The 22,506-nt window shown below is 37.3% G+C and overlaps 1 protein-coding gene across 14 annotated transcripts in view; it reads right to left on the bottom strand.

Moving 5' to 3' along the window:
- Window positions 1–18,963: 18,963 nt before the first annotated feature.
- Window positions 18,964–22,506, bottom strand: part of LOC101165134 (pleckstrin homology domain-containing family A member 7) — a 66,637-nt gene continuing 63,094 nt past the window's right edge. For 12 of the 14 annotated variants that reach the window (XM_023953433.1, XM_023953435.1, XM_023953437.1 and 9 more), the window contains 2 exons: window positions 20,886–21,029; window positions 18,964–19,603 (listed from right to left, as the gene is read on the bottom strand). In XM_023953433.1, the coding sequence (XP_023809201.1) occupies window positions 20,899–21,029 (131 nt within the window). In that variant the 3' untranslated portion in view covers window positions 18,964–19,603; window positions 20,886–20,898. The other 2 variants (XM_011489456.3, XM_023953436.1) reach the window with 2 other exon arrangements.

Raw genomic sequence — 22,506 nt, 5'->3', positions numbered from 1 at the left:
ACACAGTACTCTGAAGTTCATAAGAATGTGTGATTCCTTGTGAGTCCTGTAATCTTCCAGGCCGTGCAGAACAGTCCTCCTGGTTTTATGTTAAATTGGCTGTAAAAATCCACTCTTATATGCTAGACTGAGACATTTAAAAAAATCCTCTTCATTGTTTTTTCAAAAATATTTAGAATAAATGAGATGCTTATGGGTTTTGAGTATCTTCGCAGTCAGATTGGGGGGTACAGTTGTGCCCGTTAAGCTATAAAGCTTCTCTGCTGAGATCAGTAGTTAAGCTGATATCATAACACGGCTGATCCAAGGCAGCATGGGCACTCAAATATTCTCCGAAGACACAGACACACAAAGACACTCACGGACTGCAGCATACTGAAGCTTTCTTCCCTGAATATTCATCCATGTTTCCACATCATCTGCAGGTCTCATAATCACAGTCACTTCCCCTTTAATCACAGAGCTCTAATTAGGTCCTAATAAACCATTTTGCCATCCTCTTGGAGCGCCTCTATGTCACTCACACATCAAACCATAAAATACTATATTAAGGGGCTGTCAACCTCAAAGAAAGCTCCTCCAGCAGCAGCCTTAAAGATACTGCAGGCACACCCTCTTACGCTAATTGAAATTATCGAAAGCTCTGCTTACATGTGACACTTGGCCGTGTCCTAAGCCCAGGTCTGAAGTACAGCAGGCAAAGCACGATGGTTGTACCAGAGCTGCTGGTTTCTCTGATGTTGGATAATTGTTTAAACCTGAGTGGATATGGCACAAGGCCTTGTGCTTTTTGTTCTGCCAAGAGAGGAAAGACGTTTCTCAGCAGCACTTTTTCTCCAGTTTCTTCTATTTTAATTCTGCCCAGCTTCATGGAAAGCTTCAGTGATTCCACGCTCATGTTGTAGACCAGTGTTGGGGGACAATCATTACTGACCACAACTTGAAAATGATGACTGGTTAATTAGAAGCCTTTCTTTGGCCTGGCTATAACCGATGCTGCTCCACCCTCCAGATGGTGACCAATAAATTCAGCTTTGCTAAGAATGAGGAGGAACGTTGTACCTCCCCATGAGTACTCACACAAACCCCTTCTTCTGTTGCTTAAATGAAAACACAGCTATAGCAATGCTGTGCAATAAGGCTAAAATAATGTGTGATTTCAATCTGTGACTCTGAGCTTCAAGTTAGAGTTCAGGAAGTTTTGTGGGTAGTTAAGCGTCAATTTAAGTCACCTTTTAGTGAATGTATTAGTTTGTCTAAAACTGAAACCCATTGTTAGCACTTTTGTCTCAGAAGATGTATGAGTCATCTTCAGTCTAAACAGATGCAAATCTGTTCTCATCTGTAAAGTCTGTAAACCTGATCATCAATCTGAACCTCATCAGAATTAATTTCACAAAGAATATCTGCATTCAAAATATACCACAATCCCATCATCAAATAAAGGGTTTCAATGTTGACAGCTTTTGACATTTTTACACTAAAAACTCCAAGTGATTTTGAGGAATTCTCTAGAAATGTGCACAATCAAACAAGCTCCAAAATTGTTGAGTATTAAATTGTGCCTCTTTAGGATGTGTAAGAAAAGGTTTTAGTTGTCAAAAAAAAAATTTGAGGCACGGCGTAGAAAAACATGTTACGTGTTGTAATTAATTAACTCACCTGTTTTTGAATCTGAAATGTGTTTTCCAAAGTGTAAAATGCTAAAATGTTATCGTCAAGACACAGCAACAGAATAAAATAATATTTTAGAGCTAAAATAAACTATTAGACAGGATTAAAAAAACATAAAAATGGATTTATAACACTTTCACAAACAGTTCTTCAAGATGGACTTCATTATGGTACTTAATCAACTTAATCCAAAACCTAAACACACCATGACAACATATGTTATTAATCCAGTCTAGATGATAGAGAAAGGTATTCTTTTTTCCTCTGACGAGAGGACTCGTCCCATGTCCTTGTGTCTTCACCAGCCTGTCAGTCACAACCTTTGAGGCAAGCTTTCTTCTAGATGTTCTACATCCATAACCCCTGGCAGTGTCACCACGGGTGTGTAAATTGCATTCGGCATGTCCCAAAGTGGCTGTCCCCTTAAATTGTCAATGAGGCTCATGGGAGAATTACATCATAAGCACAAACCACAGACTTTCCCTTTCATTTTAGGCCACTTTTTTCATTTTTTAAAATCTGCTTTTTTTTGTTTTAGCTGCCATAACCAGCTTTACTTAAAAAAGGGCTGCCATGTCCAAAGTCTCTTGAAGAGCAACTCAAGATGATTTGCAGCATTCATCAGTAAGCTCTATGAGTTCTTATTAGTTCAAACATTAAAAAAAGGAGCAGACTTTCATGGGGGAAGAGCAGAACTAAAATTCTACATGAGCTGTAGACTCTCAAACAAGTTTCATGATGCAGATCTTAAACAATAACCCCCCAAAAAGAAAAGAAATGCTATTTTTTTATATTTGTTTCTCTGTAAAACAAAAGAAGTTCTGTACTAAGAAAAGTTGTATCTTTTCTGACTTTCATTTGTTGGCTAACAGTACTGAAACCTTAGCTCTTTTTTTTTCTTTTTCACAATACTGCCTAAACACCACCTGACTTTAGTGAATGTGTGTCTGTGTCTAAGAGAGAACAAAAAAGGAGAAGTCTTGAGGTTGTGGGTTTGTGGTTGAAGCCATGTTCTCTTAATGTACATTAAGAGCAAAGCCTCACAACGACACCCAAATAAAGACACGAAATAAGTAACAAAAGACCAAAACCAGAAGAGAAATTGCCATTAAATTTATGAGAACTTATCCTCAAAAGCCTTACCATCTCTTTCATTCCTCACTGATTTATTAATGGCATTATTTGAATTTTCCACAGGAAAAGACTCGAGAAATTCAAATCTAGTTTTTATAGGCTATTTTATTTTTCATATATGACACATTTAGGTGTCATTATAGGTGCTTTATGACACTAGTAGCTGAGAGGTGCTAGTTTATAAAGACAGATAAAAAAAAACACACAAAGCTTTTCTCTGGAGAAACTAATCTCCAGTCATGTTATGAACTTTCCAAATGTTAGGGATAATTTTGCATATCTAAAATGGAAATTAAATGCTGTTTTCATTAAAACAACCATAATTTAACCCACATTTCTGTATCATTTAACAAAATAGTTGTTTTTTTTAAACTAGATTAAATACTTTATTACCCTTTAAGAAGAAAGTACTTTGACTACAGTACATGAAATTAAAAGTTGCTAATATAAACAAATGCATCGAACCAAACGTGCGCTCACTCCTGAAGCTAAACTGTGCACTTATGAAGCCAGATTGCCATTATCAGGTAACAACTATGATGCTAATTTTACATGTGTGAGATCGAGCTGCCAGATGTCAAGCTGGCAGTTAACCATCATCAAATAAAATAATAGTTGTCCAGCTTCAACGAACCACATAAACCAGCCATAAAAAGCCAAAATACCTAGTGATTTTAAGGACTACAAGGCACGTATTTGATGATTTATACAAGAAGATCAATAAAAACTTTTCTTTTATTCATTTTCTGAGAGCGAAACAAACTTATTAAGATTGAAATTGTGTGTAATAACAAATTCAGCTTTGCTGGAGAATACTGCTTGTGTGTTTCACAGAACAGCAGAAGAGCAAGGCCATACAAAACCTCCACATGCCTGCACTTTCATCACGGCGTGGCTCACATGAGGTATCGCAGTTTCTCAAAGGCTGGTATTTGAAAAAATTTTTTTTCAAAATATAGATTGCTCATGAAAATATAACATACAAACATGATATGATGCGTTTGCTGGGTGTGCGCTTGCTTCCATGTTGAAAAAAAAGTTTCAATGGCATTCCTTCACATTTCTAAGTGTCACAGCTGCCCATGTTGGCTCAAATTATATGTCCAAGGGATCCTTTAATTCGTCCTCCTAGGCTCTGGCTCGCCCATGGGATGGCCTGATCCAAACACAATGAAGGGGATCACAAGTAAAGGTTGTGCGGCTTTTGTGTGTGAGCAGCGCAAAAGCCCACATTACACTAATCTCTTTTCCCTTGTTCACTCGCAAGACACAATCTCAAGTCTACAGAGCGTCTCCAATTCTAGCAGGACAGAAATCAGTCGGGGCAAAAGATCACAGCACCCCCCCCCCCCTCTCTCTCTCTCTCTATCTCTTTTTTGAAAATGTCCTGGCATTCTACAAGCAAGGTCAGTCACACCTACACACTTTTACAGTCCATTTGTATGTCTGTGAAAAGATTAAACCTGCGTGGACAAATAAATACGATTTTTCTTTTTTTTTCTCTGGGACCAACATAAAAGGAAAATTTAATGTGACTGATGTTAATGAGAGCGGGTGCTAAATCAAATATTAAAAATAATTAATGGATGACTCAAACCATAGTAAACAAAATGTGTGCCTCAAAAAATTGCAAGATTGTTTATTTTGCATTTTATTTTTAACTAATTGCTTTAAGATAAGTGTCTAAATTTCTGAAGAAGGACAAAAAGTGTTTGTTTAAATTTTGCTGCACTATTTCTACACGACCTGACAGTCCTCAGCCTGAGTCGATACTCCTCGCACGTGCATGAGAAACAGAGAGAGTAAATGTGTGTTAGTGCGTGTTAGTGTGGGTACGTGCGTGCATGTGCATGAGTCTGTGGTTGGTGTGTGTATGTGTGCGTGTGTGTGTGTGTTTGTGGGTGTGGGTGCGACGGTGTGTGTGTGTGTGTGCGTGCGTGCGTGCGTGAGTGCATGCGTGCGTGCACGCGTGTGTGTGTGTGGGTGTGTGGGTGTGTGCAAGGACTACAAAATCCAACACATTTTAATTACTGCCCGGCTACACTGTGTGTCTCTTTGATATGGAAATGAAGGCAACCATCTTCACACAGCCACTGTACAAATCTTCATCTGATTCATAAAAACAATGAGCCCCACTAATTCCTCCACCTGATTACAGTTCCAGACCTGTGTCAGCGACATGCGGCCACCAACTCCCTCCCAATTAATTCTACATACTAATATGTGATAAAAAAATAAATAAAAAAAAACTAGAGGCTACTTACCATAGCTGAGACTGTTGCATTTTTGAAGTCAGTGTTAATTATGCACAACTATGCTATGGACTGAAAGAAAATGTCCAATTATTTTCAGAAAAACAGATTCAGTAAGAGGGTGAATGATACAGATCAAAATGGGCCACTTAGGTTACTTGTGCAATTATGAAAATCCTGTGATGATACATTTATTTTGTTTTTTCATCTATAATCCATTAGTTAAAGTCTTAGCAGTTCTTTTCACGTGGTGCAACCAGAGAGGATGAAAATCTAATAAAAACATTTTTTTAAACCCCGTGCCCCATTGGTTTTAAGTTCACACACCATTTATCTGATCATGTGTGTTTCTGATTTAAAATTAATAATAATAATCACACAAGAAAAAAATGAAATGCTGCAACGTGTAATCAAGGTCAATTATTCACATTTAAAGAATATGCATCCAAAGGAGAAGAAATTTATGCACAATAGCAAAGTATCTGAGTAGTTAGTAGCAAATGAGCAGCAGAAGCTGAGCAATATTCAAAATGCTTCAGAAGACAGCTGGTGGATCTGCTCCATCTCCCATCTATTGGACTAGCTCTGCGCTTTCATAGCCCTCTGTCTCCACTTTATGTGTCCTCACTACCACAGCTGACCCATCATCTATCTGCATCTCCCCCACCTCAAAAAAGTAAACTCAGTTACAGCTGGAAATGAATTTAGTGATGTTCATTAATGATGTGTTAGTAAGTTGTCAAAAACTTCTAGAAATCCCCCACAAGCACACTCAGACACAAATATGACATGACATCTACTAATAATTTTGATCATTGTTGAAATACTCTGCCGCAAATTAGATAGCACTTAGAAAGACAGATGTCACAACATGTGCTGCCACATTTATTATCTCTTGCGGTCCGCCAGCCTTCTGCTGCTGCTCTCTTCCTCTACCTTTGCCGGGCCTGCTGTTGTTTACCTCTTCTCATCTTGTTTATCACCAGGTCCCGGTCACAACCAACACAAAGAGAAGGGGGACTGGTAATCGTGCACCCTTCAGCTGATCCCCTCCTTTATACGCTGCTTAGGCTCTCCCTCCCTACATCCCCTGCTGGACCGCGTAGCTGGGAAGCAGAAATCTGTCTTCTCTCCTCCACAGTTTGGATCAAATCTTGGTACTACTGTCTTTATTAGGGGCAAATGAATGAGGCAGGCGACTGGTTTTTTTATTAATATCATCATTATTTTCAAAGTTATGGATTGTTTCTGGCTTTGTCAAGAACAGAGACGTTCCTGCAAAACATCTAAGAGCTTAAAAGTCTCACATTAGTGCACACACTGAAAAGCAGAAGAACTCTGTTTTGACGCGCGAGCACTGCAGATATTCAACCAATATCATTTTTTCAGTCCTAAGATACAAAAAACAAACCAAAAAAAAGAAATGTTCTGTGAAGCCTAATTAAAACTTATAAAATTATCTTTTAGAATATTTTACTTTGCATCACCGTCTTTACTGCATCCGACAGCCCATTACTAATGCAAAAGATCAATTAAAAAATTATCTTTAATTCCTTTTTTGTGAGAAAAACAAGCCCATTAAGATTGTGTTTTAATTCCAGATTTAGCTTCACTACGGACTTCAGTTTAGGTGAAATTGTCAGCGGAAGAGCAAGGCCATCCAAAAAAACCTCCACACGACTGCACTTTCATCGCAGCATGGCTTATAATAAATACATGATTGTTCCTGAGCAGTGATTAACACTTCTGGATCACAACTGGAGTCACCGCATGTCAAACTGAGAGAGCAGGCATTTACTTTTAAAAAGAATCAAACACTGATGATCCTGAGGAAAATGTGAGGGATTTTTTTTTCTTTCTACGTGTTATTTTCTTTGTATCCTTTTCTGCCTTTTTAAATGTCTAAAATGCTTTAAATGACGAAGACAGCTATGACAAAAATCCACACTGAGTTGTTTCGCCTGACAAATTTAAAGATCAACTAATTGGAATCTTTTTTTTCCTTTCAAAAGAAAAGCAAACACCAAAAAAAAAAAAAAAGCTGGTGGCAGGGGTTTTGTGTGGCAGCAGCAAGGTGAGGGTCAGCAGCACAGTTGGTCATCTGATTTGTGACACATTGGACCTGAACAGAGTGCAGGGTGTGTTTAGACAAGAGAACCATGGGCTTTACGCCAAAATACAAGTCCTAAATATGTTTGAATGCATCATTTTTTCTTAGGAGTCCTGCTGAGAAAGGCTGCTTTAGTCTCGCAAAACTAAAAATAAAATAATGATTTCCGAAAACAAATTACTGAAACACATGAAAAAAACATAAATGGCTATGCAGAACAGCACTATATGTACATTTTATTTATTATTTGTTCTGAAGTTTTATTATTATTATTATTTGTTTTTTATGAATTATAAAGAGTTGTGCAAATGCCTAATCTGGTTAATTCAAGCAGGCTTTTCACAAAGTGAGCTTTAGTAGAGAAGCAGCTTCTGCACAACTCTACATTTTCAGCAACTGCCAGGCTGAGTTTGCACGAAGAGGCTGATCACTTCTGCCGCTGTTCCCCCTTCCCTCCCTCGCTCTTTTGGGGGAGCCACACGCTGGGCAGCACAGGCTGAGACAGGGAGAGACGGGTGTCCCTGTAAGCAATCAGGACAATGTGCTGAATGAGCAGTCTAATTATAAATGTGCCATTTAGACTCGCATTTGGTCGTCAGGACCGTCTAACCTTATGGAGAGACTCGCAATAACACTCACGGACTGCCCTGCAGGAGGCAGGAGAACTTTTAGGAACAGACTTTTGCGCACGGAAAGCAGACATTTTACGCGTCATAATTAAAACAAAAAAGTTTGGAAAAATTAGAATAGAACGTGAAACTGCCATATGTGCTTGACAATAACCTGTATATCAGTCCGATTTTTTTTAATTAATTGGATTTTACCTGTAATTACATAATAGGTTTATATTATAGCGTTGTTAAAGCTCACTAATGTACACTTAAGTGAGTCTAATTTGGAGAAACATCCTATAATGAAGAGAGACTGTCTCCGCGCTTCTCATATTTTTGTATTTCGTTCCAATGTAAAAATGAAAAGAGTGTTAAGTATAAAAAACTGTCTGCAATTAGGTTAACCTCCATATGGAAAAACATACAAATGTAAGAGCAATGTTTTTTTTTCTTATTAAAAAATATAAATATCACGTTTTGTTTTGTTTTTTTAATCTAAAAATAATTGTGGGCTATATTTGAACATTAGTTTGATGCACGCTGTTGAAAGCGAAGAGCATATTGGGATTATTTTGGATTGTAATAACAGCAATAATTATGGAAAACACGCGCGCTTTAACTAAGTTTAACAGAGAGAACTTTGGTCCTGGAGCGCACGGGCTGAAGCCGAAAAGTTTTCGGCTTAAATGGAAAAAGAAAATCGACTCCGTCTACTTTAAATGGACAAGTCCTGCGATTGTTGAACTTAATTTATGGCTTACGCATTCTTAAGAGGTCAATTCCCTCGACCCCGTGAAAAGTTGAGGAAGAGCAAATTCTCAAGCTGCGCGCCTGGATGAAAGTGTGACTTTATCTTTAAAAAAGTAAGTGATAAAGTAAAATTAAAGACAACATATCCGTATAGTATGTGATAGACGCAGTTAAAGCGCGCGATAAAGACTCAAAGGTGTCAAATGAACTTGCCCTACGCAGAGGGGCAGAAAGCCTGTCAGAGGGGGGCACGCCGTTGTCAATGATGGTTGGTACCGCTTTGTGGACAGAAGTGAAACTACCGACAGCAGAATAAATAAAGTTATGAAACACATAAAGACAGAAGCGATTTGAAACTTTGACCATGTGGTGGTTGTATAAGAGGCTACAAACGTGTGTGGTTAGTGAAAATGTTTTTGGTTTAACGCAGCTGCCCCTGCGCTGAGAGCGTATGCTGGCGCGGCGAAGCGCTGCTGGAAACGGGGGAAAAAAGTAGTAAAAAAAACGTGAAAATGTGTTTGAGGTTGACGTTTGGCTGTGGTGAAGGTGCATGTTGATCGTAATAAAGAACTGTAAGTTGTTGTTTTGTTTTTCTTCTTTGTGTTTGTGCGTGTGAACCGGGAACCCCTCGCTTTCAGCGCCTCTAACGCGCCTCTGTCGTCCTGCATGATGTGCTCGGCTTGTTTTGATGAAAGCGGCGCATCACAGTCGCAGTTAAAGTTTCCCCCTCCTCACAAAAGTGGTTGGATTTGACGCCGAAGTACTTTTTAAATTCCATTTTGTGTGCGCAGGACGCTCTGGACGCTTTAACTTGGAGGAGTCATCTCTGAAAGGTGGGAATGAGCGCACAGCGTTGCGCGCTGGAAAGTAAAGCAAAAGAAAGTCTGGTTTACCTTGATGATGTGAGTCGTGAAGAATCCGTCCTCTCCCCCCACCCTGTGCGAAAACAACTCTAAACTTAAGTAAAACTTCACAAAAATGGGAAAAAAATCCAAAAACTAAAAGTGAAAAGGATCACTGAGCTATCTGTTGAGCGAAAACTTGACTCGGCTCACTCGGGGCCATGTATGAGGGGGATCCCGTAGACTCTCCGTGAAGTTCAGTTGTCCAAAAACTACAAGTATCTTTTGTTGTTCGCCTGTCTGCTCTATATGTTCTTCTCTCAGATAAGAGGAGACTATAGGAGTGGAGCGGCTGTCAATCTCGGCAATCAATGCGCGCAGCCATGTCGCAAGTATTCAAAGCATTTCCCGTCGTGCAACATCAGAAAGTGAGTGGCCAGGGCATTGATCTGAGGAAGGCAAAGAGGCAGGACTCCCCTCTCCTCCTCCTCCCCTCCTCCTCATCCTCCTCCTCCCCCAGACAAGAGAAGATGCAAGAGAGAGAGAGAGAGAGCAAGAGAGGGAGGTAGAGAGATGTGACATAAAAGTGGAGACCGGCTGGATAATTGTTTCTGCCCGCTTTGAGTGCGTAAAATCCCGAATACGCATCAAGCGACGCAGGAAATGCAAAGTTAAGGGCAACCTTTCCTCCAGGAGAAGCTGCACTCTCCTTGTAGCAACATTATTTTTATTCTTTTTTTATTATTATTATTCTAAGAGCGCACCTCTCCAACTTGACAGAAAACATTTAGGAATCACATTCTTTGAAGAGGAGACAGGCGGACAGCTAATGAATTTTCGCGCGCAGGTGAGCAAAACCTTCAGAGATCAGACAGAGGACTTTAGACCTGACAAGAGACGAAAACTGTTTATTTGCATGAATAAACATCTTCCAGACTTCCTTTTAATTCCTTTTTTTGAATTACCGTTTAAAAGTGTCATTTTGCAGGTTTTTATGTCACTCATAAATAAATGCAATATTTTATCATCATGTGGTCTCCAAATTTTCTTTTATTTATCCCCTGACACCTACAAGGCTATCATAAAAAAATCTAAAATTTTAGGAGGAGGACAATCATTTTTATTTTTAAAAGTATCCTAAAATATTACCTCAAAATTTACACAGCTGAATTTAAAAGAAGTGTAAATATTGTCAATACAAGATGAAAAGGAATTGAAGAATTTTGAAATTTGTTTGGGCTCAATTTTAAGAAGGCACAATTTCTTTAAAAATGTATTAAAGACAAACTCTTAATATAAATTCTGCTAATTTTAGTAAAATATATGAAACTATGTAGGTATTTTACACTGATTTTTATAAAGAAAAGTTTTCATCGTTGACTACAAAATAAAATGTAATGCATAAAGCACACAGGTTGCATCACTTTTACGCACAAGATCCGCTTTGACACCGCAGCATTTATCCACTGTACTGACTGAACATGTGTTTTAGGTTATCCGACAAGTAGGATGATTAGGAGGCCCGAATGAAACTGAAAAAATTTAACCAGAACCGCATAATTCAGTAGAAAAAGAAAAAAAGAGTTGACTCAACTTATATAATGAAAAGTTATTATGGATAAATTTGCAGCTTCATAATTTTTTAAAGCTAAGCAAAGACACACTCATGTAAAAATGGAAAAAAAAGTTACTTACAAAGAGAGGAAACAGCAGGAGGAAATTCTGATTGTTAACGGCAGAGTGCAATAAAGCTGAAAGAGGGAGGAGAAGAAGATAAAGAGCGAGAGGGAGAGAAGAGGGGGGGAGTGACAAAGAACTGGAGATGGGCCGAGAGAGAAAGAGAAGTGGAACACAACGACTCGTACTGAGGTGCGCTTCGAGTTCTACCACTTTCTGTCCAGGTGAAGGAGAACACACACAAGTCAACACCAGCGCGGTGACCTTCACTTTGGCGCGCGTTACAGCGCGCATCTCTACCTTCTAAGAAAAAGAACACACTTTTCGCACAGTGTGTCAATTTTAAGAAAGAAAGGAAGGAAAGAAGTTTATCAATACCAACTTTTGTGTGCTATGACACAAGAATTCCATTTTTAAAGAAACTTGGTAATTTAACCACGTGGCATGTTGAAAATAATCCCATTATATACCCGTGTTTTTTTCTGATCCATACATGATGATTCATAAATGATGCCTGCCCTGAGTGCAGACACTAAAGAGTGGATTTTTCTTTTACCACTCGGACTCCAACGCGCATTGCACGCTCCTCATGCGCCACCTTTTGGACACTGAAGGGAGGACAAGGACGCGTCCTGCATCATGTAAAGAGGGGAAAAGTTGCGCGTGTGAAAATGATACATTTTACTGTTTAGCGTGAATTTGTTAACTTAGGCGTGTTTTGTAAACTGTCACTCATGGCACCAACTTTTAACACATAAAAAGCTTTGAAGATTCCAGAAAATAAAAGATACAATGACGTGGTTCATAAATCAACTGCTTACTTCACATTTTTACAGCAGTGACACATGATTGGGCAACTAAGCAGGAGTTAAAGAGAAGAAGTTTATTATTATTATAGACTCAAGGTCCATTTGCAGCAAGAAACACAAAACAAATAAAAGACTTAAAAATAAAAATAAAGGCATTCACGATTGTACAAGTATAAAAACAGTGACATAAAATTACCAAGTATCTTAAACGTAAAAAAAACAAGACTAAAACTATTGTGTTGGACACACACAGACACTTCTGCAAACATGATTAAATCACCTATATATATATATATATATATATAGCTAGGTGATGCATAAAATAAGCAAATATGAGATAACCTATATACATTATTCCAACATATTGCCGATTAAAAAGCTAAAAAGTTTAAAAAAAAGGCGACCATACCAGTCCCCTATTTGGGGGATACCAGTCCCCCAAATAGGGGACTGGTATCTAAAAGTGCTGTACCTTACTTTTGTTAGAGTTAAAATGATTTTGCTATTTGAAGCCTCAAGAGAATAAGTACAACCATACATAAAATGTCTCAACAAAGCTTGGAGAGTATTAACTCTTGCACCAACAGACAAACTGCTTGCGCTGCAGCAGCGTGGCTGTTGTAATAAAATCTTCAGGGCATCATTATAGGCAACCTGCAGCTTCCTCATGCTGGATGCCCTGTAGTTGGTCCACATGTGGGAAGTCTACAATGGGACAGTAAGTTTTGAATAGAAGAATTTTAAGATTGTCAGGACATGAATAAAAACTGCATATAAAATACATCATTATCATTGATGATATGTCTAAGATACATTTCTTTGAGACAGACTCAAGGTCAGAATCAGAAAGTTTAAAAGAAGTAAAATTCATTGTAACATCATCCTTTGTATGACAAATTACCACAGCACTTTTACTGGTATTGTATAAAATATCAATTCTTAAATCCAAATTCAGAACAGACATTTCAAAGTTGTTGCAATCCAGAGCTGCTGGGGAAAAAAAAAAACAAAATCATCTGCATACATAAGATGATTTACTAGAAAACCACCAACCATGCAACCAGTTCTACATGCATCCAGATCCTTTGACGGTCATCTACGTACAAGTTAAAAAGAAGTGGGGATAAAATACCTCTTTGTCTTACCACATTGGTCATACTAAATGGAGAAGTGACCACTGATCCCCACCTAACCATCATTTTCTGATGGGCATACCAGAAGGCTAGTAGTCTTATGATACACCATGGCAAGTCCTGATTTTTCATTTTCGTAAAAGGTTTGGTGTAATTTACCCTGTCAAAGGCTTTAAATGCGTCAATAAAACACATAATTATCTTGTCTGTATTTATTAACAATTTCTTTTAACGTAAAAATGCAAAAATGTCTGTCCTATGTTGAGTTTTAAAACCATACAGCAGATAAATCAGAGATAAAATTATTTCCAAAACCTTTGATAGGACACTGACTAATGCTATAGGTCCATAATTGTCAATACAGTCAAACTTGCCTGTTTTGACAATTAACAGCAGTGACACATGATTGGGCACCTAAGCAGGAGTACATTCAGTGTCACATAGTTTCCCAAACAGCTTAATCCTTGTGCTATCCTAGGCACTTTAACATTGGGAGTTGGATCATCTAGACCCCAGTGCGCTGAATCTTTGTTCATCAATGATTTGTGATCTTCACTGGTGTCCATGGATTACATGAAATCCTCTTCACCTTTATCCACCTTTGTCATGGTAGGGAGAACATGTAACTGTAAGGGTGGGGTCATCAAAGATAGCACAAGGGATAAACTGGCTTTTGTTATACACAGATGAATGTCTTCCTGTTTGGAGCTCAGATGCATGAAAGCTTGCGTGAAGAGCAAAAGACAGTCCAACTTGTTGGGGGGTAAGGCAGACACATTTCCATACCCTGTGAGTCTTTGATGCATCTTCAAATTCATAAATATTTGAAAAGCAGAGTGCATGAAAATCAACATTTTTGTTACATTAAATTAACATGTGTTCTTCTCCTGTTCTGCGTGGTTAATTAGAGAAGACCATTAAGTCAGGGAGTGAGACTGCGGGGGTGTCTGTGTGTGGTGGTGGTGGGGGGGGGGGGGTCTTTTAGTTATTGTGTTGTCAAGGCAGGTTTTGAAGGCCTGCTGACTCATGCTTGATAAAACAATATTTATCTGACTGAGGATTCACAAACATTAAAGGTGTGATTTAGTAAAAGTTTAGATTTAAACTAAACCAGCAGTGTTAGTTAAAGTAACTTTAAATTTGTGAGTGACATCATTGTTGTGACTACATTTTCAGTCTCTGCTGGAAGTCATTTGTGCTATACTAACTCAGGTTTCAGCAGAATTCAGGCAAAATCTTAGTATATTTTATGTAAATGTAACAGAGAGAACCGGCATGCGATGGTTGGAGAGGATATCTCAGAATTTGTTTTACAGAGGTTTTATTGTCCTTTATTTTTTTATTAACCAAGGACAAACAATGTCTGTGATGCACTGGGAACCTGCTAATGGTGAAACTTGCCCTCACCTGAGCAGATACACACCTCAGCATGACCTCCAATTACTACCAGAAAGTACTGAGTTATGTTTATGTTTCCACCCTTAATTTAGAATAGGCAGATACTGTGAGAAGCTTTAGTTTGACCTGATGGGTTCTAACTGAGTTCATAATCCCCAGCAGCAAGTTACAGCTGTAAAAACAAAAACAAACAAACTTAAGTCTCACAAAACTGCATAATGCCAAATTATCTTCAACAGCATTTGCATACATGCAAATGTCCTCTCCCAATTGTCATGGCTGTGTGAGATGCTCTGTACTCATTAGTTGACCCAAATCTCTTACTCGTGACTCTGGAATTCATCAGAGTTTAGACAGGATCCAGGGCAACGTGCATGTTCTATTTATCGCAGATATCACCCCACAGCTTGTTCCAGCATACATGGCAATGTACACCTATGCACCAACGTGAAGTAACATTGACCAGTGAAATATGACTGTGCACATCCTGATTCTCTTTCATCAATGCTGTTTTCACAAGTGTTTATAAGAATATACTTTAACTTTGTAAAATACCGGTACCTTATAAAGTGTTTTTTTTTTCTTGTGAGTAAATGTGTTGCCTAACTGAACATGATGCACCAACCAACTTCTTACGCCACTCAATTGAATACATTCCTGTTAATGTGGTTTGCTGTTTGTAGGTAGAGCTGGTTAAATAAAGTAAAGGCCCAGGGGCGTTAGGCCAATTTTTATTTTTTAACATTTATTTTGTTGAAGGAATATTTGTTTTCTTCTACTACTTAACATTTGCTTTGTCTCTATTTAGATATGAATAGTTTTGATGACTCTATATCTTGAAGCTTCATAATAAACTGCATTTTTTCCAGTTTCTGCACACAGACAGGATATCCCATGACTGAAACCCTCATTTCATTCTTTTATAAGACCATAAGAAGAACATTCAGGGATTCCTAAGCAATACATAATTCAACAAACTACATTTTTTATTCAAAAATGTACTGTATGTGGAATATGAAAATGATAAAACAGCATTTAAACTACTTTTTTGAGTTCATAATTGGATTTCTTTGTGTTACAATTGGAGTAAAATGTGAGATTCCCATAGCGTGTAAATAAGGCGCCAACCATGTTTCCATTGAGGTGTAGTCCTCAAACATATAAGGTAACAATAATGTTTATGTGATGAAGGTACAACTTGGAAACATTGCTGAGTTGGTTGTCTCTATTGTCCAAGAGACACTGATGCAAAAAGAAAAATGCATTTGACTGAACTGAAGACGAACCCAGATCTAAGAACAAGTGGTTCTCTCCTGAGTAAAAACACAAAAACATAGAGCTGTATTCTAATCACTGTCACTTAAAGTGTTCTATAAAATTTGATGTCTGGCTTTTTGTTTTTAATCCTGATGCTCCAAAGGAGAAATTTTATTTACATGTGCTGCTACTTATCAACTTTAATTTACACGTTCAAAAACCGCTCTTAAGCATCATGACACTGAGGCCCACTCTCTCCTCCTCTAAAAAGCATTTTTGAATTTGGTAAGTATTTAGGAAAAGGATTAATGTGAGAGGCCTTGATTGCGTTTAACAGAACAGGACCCTATTAGCATAATAGGCCCTCTTTCATTCTCTTTGAAGTCCAGGGCATGGAATAACAAATGTACATAAACCTCCAGCCAAACGTCAATACATGGAAATGCCACAATCCTCAGTGGGAGTTCTTGGATGATTCTTTTTTCCTTTTCTTCTTTGCGGGAGGAGGGGAAAACATCCTATTTCATTGCAAAAGTGGGAAGGGAATTTTCTTCTAGTCGCTTGGACAAGCAAAAATATGTGGGGTTATAATAATAATAATAATAATAATTGATACTTTATTTATCTCACAATTAGATTGAAGCAGGAAGCCTGGGGTTGGTAAACTGTAACTGTCAGGTGGATTTTTTTTTAAAGCACACTGTAGTGCAGATGGGCAAAGCAATTACACTCCACTTAAAGATATAGATGTCAGCCAGAGGAGGGCTGTATCCCAAAAAGGTTCAAAGCAAAAGAGCACAACACATTCAACCCTTGTGCTATCCTATAGGGTCCAGATGACCCCACCCTTATATTGACGTGTTCTCCCTACCATGACAAAGGTGGATAAAGGTGGAAAGATTTCATGTAATCCATGGACACCAGTGAAGATCACAAATCATTGAAGAAAAAAGGTTCAACGCACTGTCTAGTGGGTCTAGATGACCCAACTCCCAATGTTAAAGTGTTAGGATAGCACAAGGTTTTAAGGTTGCGATGCAGGGAGATACATACACTACTATGAATATTTATCATTTTATATAGCTGCTTTATTTGGTATTAGCAGCACATGTGATTCTTCTTTCAAGGAGCATGCTCTTTGTGTTATTTCTTTTTGAAGCCACAGTTCAATACATGTATTTCTCCGAGGTTTCTTTTACAATTGCAACGGAGACCAAGTTCATGATTTAAAGATATGAATTCTGTACTTCAAAATCCAGAGTTATTAGCATCCACCTTCGTGGTAAAAAAAAATACACGGAATTAAAAATGCCCTTTTGAGATGGAGAAAGCTTTGAACTTAAGAAACATTTCAGGAAGGCTCTCTTTTTTATTGGAAGTTCACCTCTTTTGAGGGGACTAGTTTGGTAAACTTGTCAAATAATGGAATGAAGTTTATATTAGGTCGAGGAATCCTTGAGAAAGTTCAAAGAGAATGTTGGAACTATAAAGAGTGCTCAGTTTGTATTTTTGCTTTGTACGTGATTTTACTAGATGTAATAAAAAAAAAAAGCATTAGATTTAAATACAAAAGTCAACACGTTAATATTGACATCACTATTTTAAAAAAGAAGAATACAAAAGTGTCTCAACATCCCACAAAGGGAAACACTTGACTGTTGATTCATTTACAGATCATTTTACATCATTCCTTAACCTCATCTTAAGGTGAATAAAAATGTTTTGTGTTTCTGCTGTCTTTAGCACAGGTTTATATAAGTCTGGTCTCCAAAGTTTTCTTTTGAAATTTAAAATACAAAATTGCAAAAATGAGAAAATCATTTATTTTGCAAATTATAACAAGAAAACTTACTGTGTGAAGTTTTTCAGACAGTGGAATAAAATATGAAGTGACAATGTACTTTAAAGACCCACACCTATGAAGTCACTGTTTTTAACATGTTCTTGTGGCATTTTTCTGATGATGGAGGACATATTTAAATAAAATTAAGATTAAAATTAAATTTCTGAGTATTTTTTTATTAAAATTGTGGTAAATCAGGAGAAACATCAGATGAATAAAATTATGTTTGAAAAAGCTTGCAGTTGTTAGGTACAAACTACTATCAGCGAGCCACATGCTCCCCGCTCCGCTCCATTCTAATGCATCCACTTGCACACAAATGGATCCATGTATATCTGTTATTCTTGCCTGATCTGGAATTTGGCTTAAAACTGTTCGGCTGGATAGTGCCAATATTGCTCACCATTTTTGTAGCACCGCTAATGTTAGGTTGGGGTTGTGAGGGGCAGTAAGCTAGTGGGAGAGAGCATAATTAAAGGGTTAATGGGATATCATCGCAGGCTTACTCACCACCAACTCAGAGGCACATTTCTGATGAACTCTTACCCCTCTGCAGAAATTATGTCCTAAAAAATGACACAGATCTTTGGATTTTGTCTAATAAACAGCATCATTGTAATTAAAAGACCACTGTGAACACTTTTACTATAAATCAAAAGGTGATTGCTGTGGGACCTTAAATTTGAGCACAAGTAAAGATGAAGCATTTGCTTTTGATTTAGAGGATCGTTTTGATTCCATAGAAGAATTTCAACTTTCTTTTGTCTGTGATAAGATTAACAACTACTGTATTAAAACAGCCTTGACCATTACAGCATTTTTAAAATGTGTACAATTTGAATGTCCTCTGGTAAACATGATGGGAAGTTTATGAAAGTCATCAACAACCTATCGTCTTCATAGGGTTTATGGGTTTGAGTTCTCTCTTTTGGTTAATATTTGCATGTTTTGACAGAATTTTTTCAAAATCTAGATTTTTTTTCAAGAGCTACAAATCCTAAATTGTGAGAGGTAATATATATTTAAAAAGCATGTTGCCATATCAAACAATGATTCATGACTTTCTGGTAAAGAATGTATATTTCTTTGGCAAACAAAAAAACATAGTCAGGAGATTATGTCCTTGGATATGCTTTGTAGGAATAACTGGGCATTATTTTGAACACAAGTGACTTTGAATTTTGGCTCAGATTAGTGTGAATCTCTATTTTGGCATTGATAATGCCAGGCTTTGTTTGTAACTGTAACTGATTCAAATCTGTCTGTTCCTATAATTCAAACTAGACCAAATATAGTTTACATGTGCTCAGACAAAACCGACAACGCTCATCTTAAAGCATAAAACTAGTACTTAAACAAAAAATCATTATTTTTTCTAGAACAATGTTATAATTCAATGTTTGAATTGCCATATTTTGATGTTTGCATGACTTCTGCACCTACTTTTCAAAATACTGAAGTTACACAATAACCTTCATGTTTTCAACATCTTTAATATTCACATTTACAAATGCCATTTTCCCCATCTCTCCTAGTTACATAAAAATATCATGAAGTGTAATTTCATCCAGATATACCCAAAAATAAAATTCATTTTGGCAAGCCTAAATGATACAGGCAGTGCTCCAGGTTCAGTATATAAACAAGAGATCTGGGTGACTGATAGAATCTAAGTAAAGAAAAAAATAATTTTCATGATGCATTTAGTTACTCTTGTTTTTTACATTCTGTACCTGGAGAATAACAACAATTCCAGTTGAAAAGTCACAATAACAAAAAACAGTTGAGTCATTTTAGGAAAACATGATGCTGCCCGAAACTTCTCAGTGGAAAAAAAAACTTTTAAAAGAGTCTTTATTATCTTAGCATAGCTTTTCCAGAAATAGGTGCTTTCAGTCCCGCTGCTTGTTTTTCCCAGGAAGACAAAGCTTTCAGGAGTTAGAAACACATCACGTAAGATCATTTCTTTGTTAGCCTTAAATTAAATATTGACTACCACTTATTTATTGCTGAATATAGAGATGTCCCAGTCAACTGAATTCCCTGGTTTCAGATGATCCAATGGTTTCCCAATATGTTGGACTTGCACCTCAGTGTCCGGAACTAGCTTGAGCTAGAGAGACGATAAAAAAGACAACAACGAAAAAGTAAGAATAGGAAAGAGAAAGCGCACACAACAAAATTAAATGCATGAGATCATGTTTGTATGTTTAAAAGTCAACACTGGTCAACACTCCTGCCTTTCAATTTATTTTAAAAAATATGTTTTCTTTTTGCATGCAAAAACAAAAGTAACAGGTAAATTACAAAGATGCAAAATAGCATTTTACTGAATGAACCATAACTTTCACCTATTCTACCAATAGTAAAAGCAGGAAAAACTCCCCAAATCCTCTCTGTTTAAAGGACAACCAAAGAGCAGTGCAGTGATTTTCTGCACTTTTCAAAGATAAACTGGCTAGACAAGTCCCCTAAAATACTTGGTTTCAAGTGAGTCCTGACTATGTCTACATCTGTCTTTGGAAAATCAAAATTTTCCATCAAACTGTAGTCAAACAGACAACAGATGATGAGCACAAAATTACATTTCTGGTGTCAAGCTGGTATTTATAAAAAAAAAAAAAAACACAAAGCAGATAAATTGTAAATAATCTTTTATAGTTTAAAATAGGTCTACGAGATTTAAGTTATGATAAGTAGTCATGGAAAAGTAATGATATTTAATACTCATATTAAAAAAAACAAAATCTGTGTCTTTAGTTCCTATTCAATAAAAAATAATATTTTACATTATTGGTGACATGAAACACAATCTTATGACAAACCGATCATAAAACATGTTCCCTCACCATCAGAAAGCTTTAATACACAAGAAGAATAAATGTTCTTTTTGTAATAAAGTACATACAGGATAAGTCATTTTTTAAATCTTAAAATGAGATTATCAAATTAGAAAAGCATACTTTCTGTAATTACAGCAAGAAAAGTGATGAATTCATTGCATCTTTCTTCCTCTGACTTAACCGTGCTACAGATGTGGAGCTAATTGGCACAGAGGGAAGCAGCTGTTCTGATTATAGAACTGTTGAGGTGCTAAATCAGAAGGTGTCTTTTTTGTTAATTACACACAATGCTCCAAACAGTCGTAGTCTTCTGAGACCTTTCTTATCTCAACAACGCATAAATATTTTGGCAGTTGTACAGAAAAAAAGACAGCAATTTGCACACAATTAAACCTGAGGCAAACTTCAGACGAATGTGTATTGTGATGATGAAGGGAGTGGAGGCTAAGATTTCCTGAAGCTCAGGTTGTTGTTTGTTTTCCAGCCACGCCAATATTGTAGGCCATCCCGGTGGGTAGAGAGCACAAGGAAACATGCAACTATAGGTCTTACTTTGACTTTCCCGTCACACAAACGTGTAGTGAATTCCGTTGTTTAGAGGAGAAGGAGGTGCCACAGAAACAGGAGGAAGAGGAGGAGGAGGAGGTGGAGGAGGGGGCGGGGGAGGAGGGGTGGGCAAGTTAACCTGAGGTGGAACTACAAGGAGAGGACAAAAGAGAAAGCAAATAAACACGGGCTGTTAGTCGTGTTAGTCAGAAAGTCGAAGGCTACAGCTGCTTGATGAGACCTTTGGAGGGGGGAAAAGGATCAACAGTGCAAGTGATTTGTCTGTGTCCACTCAATATTTATTGTTTAAGTGTTATTTTTGCACCAGAAAAAGGATTTTGTTTATTCCATATTTACATTTATTTGCATTTTTTGTCACAAGATGTTTACATTTTTAAAACATATCAGAGAAATAAGGTAAATATTGACAGATGATTAAGGCTTATTTTCTTCCTATCACAGCAAACATAAAATTAGAATTTTTGTGCATTTTAATAAAACTGCAAATAAACAGTCCCAAAATACCTATTTAACCCCCCAAGAAATCTTAAAATGTGGACCATTTAACTAATGCAATCTAATTTATGCAAATAACATGACACACATTTCATTGGAACTTAGCTGTTTAGAAATTAACATTCAAGCAGGTATAAAGGAGCATATAAGCAATTTTTAAGTTCTAACTTGATGAACCATCACATATATCAATCAGTACATGTGCCATAACATTTTGGGATGTTAGGATTCCTGCAATTAGGATGCAGTAGTTTAATTAAGACAGCAAATGAATTTCAATATTTTGATAAAAAAAAGAAAGACTATACGTTTGGTAATAGGCGTGCAGTTAACACCTCCCACTACATCAGGTGATTGAATATCGATGTAAACAGTCCACAGAGGCCCTTTTTTTCTTTTTCTTCATATCAACATGGCTACAGCTAAAACAAAGAAAAAAGAGAAAGTACACATTTTTTGTGCATACATTTCTGGCACAGCAGTTTGTTTCATTAACCTTAAAGCAAAACAGTCAACTTATGTTGGGAATATCAATTCAACAATCCAAAAAACACCATTGTGAAACAGAGTGCATGTAAGTGCAATGTTGAATCCTCTTGCTTCCATGGCAGCTGTGGTCTCTGAAGTCACTCATGCATAAATAGACTTTTCTTTTAATTCATGGGTTTGAAAGCACACCAGCAGACCTCACTTAAACACCAAAGGGAGAGGAACTCATTGCTTCTGTCTGCAGTGACAAGATGCCACCAGTTATATTCTTTGGCACTTTTCTACGCTGGAAATAATGTTATAATTGTTGACTTTACTTCACTGTGCATATTAAGCTTCCACACACGCTGACAGCTTGAGTGTTAGGGCATGTGACACATATATGTGTGTCTCTGCAAATGTGTGTGTGTGTGTGTGAGCAGACAGACTGACAATCTGCAGCAGCTAGAGTGAAAATTAACTCGCCTCTCTGCTGTAAAGTATGAAAGAGAGGAGATGTGAGAGCAGTGTCTTTTATGCTGGTTCAGAGCGGCGTTCAAAGCCGCCGTAGCAGTGCTCAGATGCAGAGTTTGAGTTTGACTTGGTTGATTTGCCATTGATCAGCCCACAAAATGGCCCCATC

The sequence above is a fragment of the Oryzias latipes genome, chromosome 3, assembly GCF_002234675.1.
Source record: "Oryzias latipes chromosome 3, ASM223467v1".
NCBI classification, from domain to species: Eukaryota; Metazoa; Chordata; class Actinopteri; order Beloniformes; family Adrianichthyidae; genus Oryzias; species Oryzias latipes.
This window is presented reverse-complemented; position numbering and strand designations above follow the sequence as displayed.